This window comes from Chrysochloris asiatica, unplaced genomic scaffold, assembly GCF_000296735.1.
Source record: "Chrysochloris asiatica unplaced genomic scaffold, ChrAsi1.0 scaffold00076, whole genome shotgun sequence".
In the NCBI taxonomy this organism is placed as follows: Eukaryota; Metazoa; Chordata; class Mammalia; order Afrosoricida; family Chrysochloridae; genus Chrysochloris; species Chrysochloris asiatica.
The window spans coordinates 2,542,082-2,545,448 of record NW_006408594.1 but is presented as its reverse complement, the minus strand read 5'-3'; the positions used below and the strand labels follow the sequence as shown (position 1 = coordinate 2,545,448).

The 3,367-nt window shown below is 43.0% G+C and overlaps 1 protein-coding gene across 1 annotated transcript in view; it reads right to left on the bottom strand.

Annotated features, from left to right (window-relative positions):
- Positions 1–1,000, bottom strand: part of NPTXR (neuronal pentraxin receptor) — a 25,864-nt gene extending 24,864 nt beyond the window's left edge. The window contains exon 1 of the mRNA XM_006865265.1: positions 961–1,000. Within this exon, the coding sequence (XP_006865327.1) occupies positions 961–1,000 (40 nt within the window). The remainder of the gene's footprint in view (positions 1–960) is intronic.
- Positions 1,001–3,367: the final 2,367 nt, after the last annotated feature.

The window sequence follows — 3,367 nt, the reverse complement described above, 5'->3', positions numbered from 1 at the left end:
GGAGCCCTGTTGTGGCACTGTAGGATAAGCACTGGACTGCTGACCACAGGTCAGTGGTTCAAATTCACCAGCCACTCCTTGGGAGCCCTCTACAGGGTCGCTATGAGTCAGAACCTACTCAACAGCACTTAACAACAACAACCTTGTTTATTTCAGGATTCACGTTTCATGTTGTAGAATTCTCTGGCTTGGTTTTCACAAATGCACAAGGTCATATCTTCACCTTGACAGTAACTTGCAGAATGTTTCACAGCCCTGAAAATGCCCAGGTTGCATCTGTTCACCCCTCTCCCTCTGAGCCCTTAACAGCCACTGACCTTTTGTACTATCTCTGTTATTGTTGTTAAGTACTGTGGAATTGGTTCTGACTCATTGCTATCCTATATAGGATTTTCAAGGAGCAGCTGGTGGGTTTGAACTGCCAAACTTGTGGTTTGAAGTCCAGAGCTGATCCTACAGCACCACAATGGTTTCAGAAGGTCTTTTAAAACATGTGATATGAACATGCCATTCCCCTGCTTGTCACCTATTTTGCCTCACCATCATTTATGGAATACATGACTTTCCCAACCTCCTTACAAGGCAGTGGTTGTAGGGAGTCAGAAGTGCTTACAGGAATCAGAAGAACGCCGGCCTCACCCTGTTACCATTTGTGTGACCTTGGGAAAGTTCTCTACTGTTGGAAGATGATTTCCCACGGGTCTCTCATGTTTCTGCACATCTCATCAGTAGAGGCACTGGCAACTTTTCTTAGGACTGTTTGCTTGGAGTGTTTCTCTCTGAAGCAGTGGGTCAGTTTGTTAGCTGATCAGTGTGATAAAGATGATACCTCTCTGTGGGAAAGCTTGAACTGGTTGCTTACAGAACATTATAAGAGAACAGGTTTCCTAATCTTATGTTTTCTCAGTTGTGATGTAAATCTTTTGTGTGCATAGCATCTTTCTGGTTCATCTACATTACCCCATAGGGGATGGGGAACTAGTGCAAACATGAAGTTCATGCTGCCCTCTGTGCTGTGAATAATAAAGTTCTTTGTCTCCAACCCAGGAATCTTGACTCTTCTGCCAGCATCCATGAAACCAAAGTAGTCTACTTTGTTAACTTGAGAGTAAAATTCAAACCCTCTACAATTCTGGATACAACCCCTCTTTGCCTCAGTTTTCTGATCTATAAAATGGGAATGCTGGAAGTGAAGAGGACTTAAAATACATACTGATGAAGATCAAATACTACATACAGCCTTATGTATGGATTGCACCTCAATGTAACAAAAACAAAAATCCTCACCACTGGACCAGTAAATAACATCCTGATAAATGGAGAGAAGATTGAAGTTGTCAAAGACTCATTTTGCTTGGATCCACCATCAACATTCATGGAAGCAGCAATCAAGAAATTAAATGATATATTGCATTATGTGAATCTGCTGCAAAAGGCCTCTTTAAAGTGTCCAACAGCAAAAATATCTGTTTGAGGACTAAAGTGCCCCTGACCCAAGTCATGGTATTTTCAATCACTTCATATGCATGTGAAAGTTGGAGAATGAATAAGGAAGGCTGTAGATGAATTGATGTATTTGAATTATGGTGTTGGAGAAGAATATTAAAAGTGCCATTAACTGTCAGAAAAACAACCAAATATGTACTGGAAAAAGTACAGTCAGAATGTTCCTGAGAAGCCCAGATGGCAAGACTTCATTTCTCATACTTCAGCCATGTTCTCAGAAGGGACCAGTTCCTGGAGAAGGACAGCATGCTGGGTCAAGTGGAGCTGGATTGGCACAATGTCAGCAGCAATGGGTTCAAACACAACAACAATTGTGAGGATGGCACAGGCCTGGGAAGTTTTGTTCTATTGTGCATAGGGTCATAATGAGTTGGAACCAGCTTAATGGCACCTAACAACAATGGTAGACATTCTGCCATTGTTGTGAGCTCTAAATGAGAGGGGATACAGAAGGCAACATGGTATATGGAAAGTTTCAGTAAATGTTGGATTTTATTATGTTAGCTTCTCTCAGTTTGCAAAGCTGTTGATAATCTGGACCTTGCTCACTCCTCCAGCCTCATCTCCCATCCGTGATACCTGGAGAGGGTCCGTCTCAACAATACCAATCTGGGTTTAGCTCTCTCTCCAAGAATACCATGTATTTTTTCTCCTTGCCTTTATTCATGTTGCCCCTACTTTGATGGCTCCTTCCTCTATTCTTCTTTATCCTCAGCATTCGTAGGGGGCACCACCCAAAGTGGCTTCTCAGTGAATGTTTGCTGCTCGAGGCAGAGTTGGGAGGCTAGGCCTGGGAATCCCCAAAGCCGTCTCTCCTGAGCTCTGAGGGAAAAAAAAAACAAAAAACAAAAAAACCCCAGCCCACTATGGTTGAGTTCATTCCAACTCATGGCGATCCCATGTGCTACAGAGTAGAGCTAAGCTCCATAGGGTTTTCTTGGCTGTCATCTTTATGGAAGCAAAGTGCCAGACTAGTTTTCCATGAACAAACCATTTGTACTGCCCAGGCTCTAGGAGAAACCCCTCCTCGTCCCTAATTCCAACACAGAATCCTTCCAACTAGTCTCAAGAGAGCATCTTAAGACAGCAAGAGTCCCTATGACTTCCCATAAACACTCACTTCTCCTAAGGTTTTCATCTCCTCCCTTCCATCCCATTCTGAGGACGAGGAAGAACCAAGAACAAGATAAGCTCAGAGATCTCATTTTCTAGTGGGGAGGCAGACAGTAGACCAATCAATAAATGAACAAGCTAGTTTGTGTTATTGTGTGTTCTCGAGTCAATTCTAATTCATAATGACCCTACAACAGAATATAAAACTGCCCCATAAGAGCAGTTCACCTAGGATGGAATTTTTATAGGAACAGAGCTCAGGTTCTTTCTCCTGTGGATTTAAGCTACCAACCTTATTGTTAGAAGCTGAATGCTTAACCATTGTGCCACGAGGGCTCCTTTCAAACCTGTGATGGTGATAAGAAATATGAACAAAATTTTAAAGTCATACGATAAAAAGCTATAAGATGTGTGTGTGTGTGTAGCTGAGAGATGGAGTATTATTGGATTTGTTGTTGTTCTTGTTGCTAAGTGCTGCTGAGTTGGTTCTGACCCATAGTGACCCTGTAAAGGAGTGCCTGGTGAGCTTGAACCACCAACCTTGCAGTACAAACCAAACTTGCAGTCCAACTCATTAACCCACAGCACCACACCAGGACTGTCACAAAGGCCTGTATTTGAGCAGAGAGCAGCATGACCTGAGACACCAGTCATGCAGAAATTTGGAGACAGACTGAGTGTTGTAAGCAGAGGGAACAGTGAGTCAAAAGGCTCTGAGGCAGATATGATGGTAGGGAGTCACACTTCC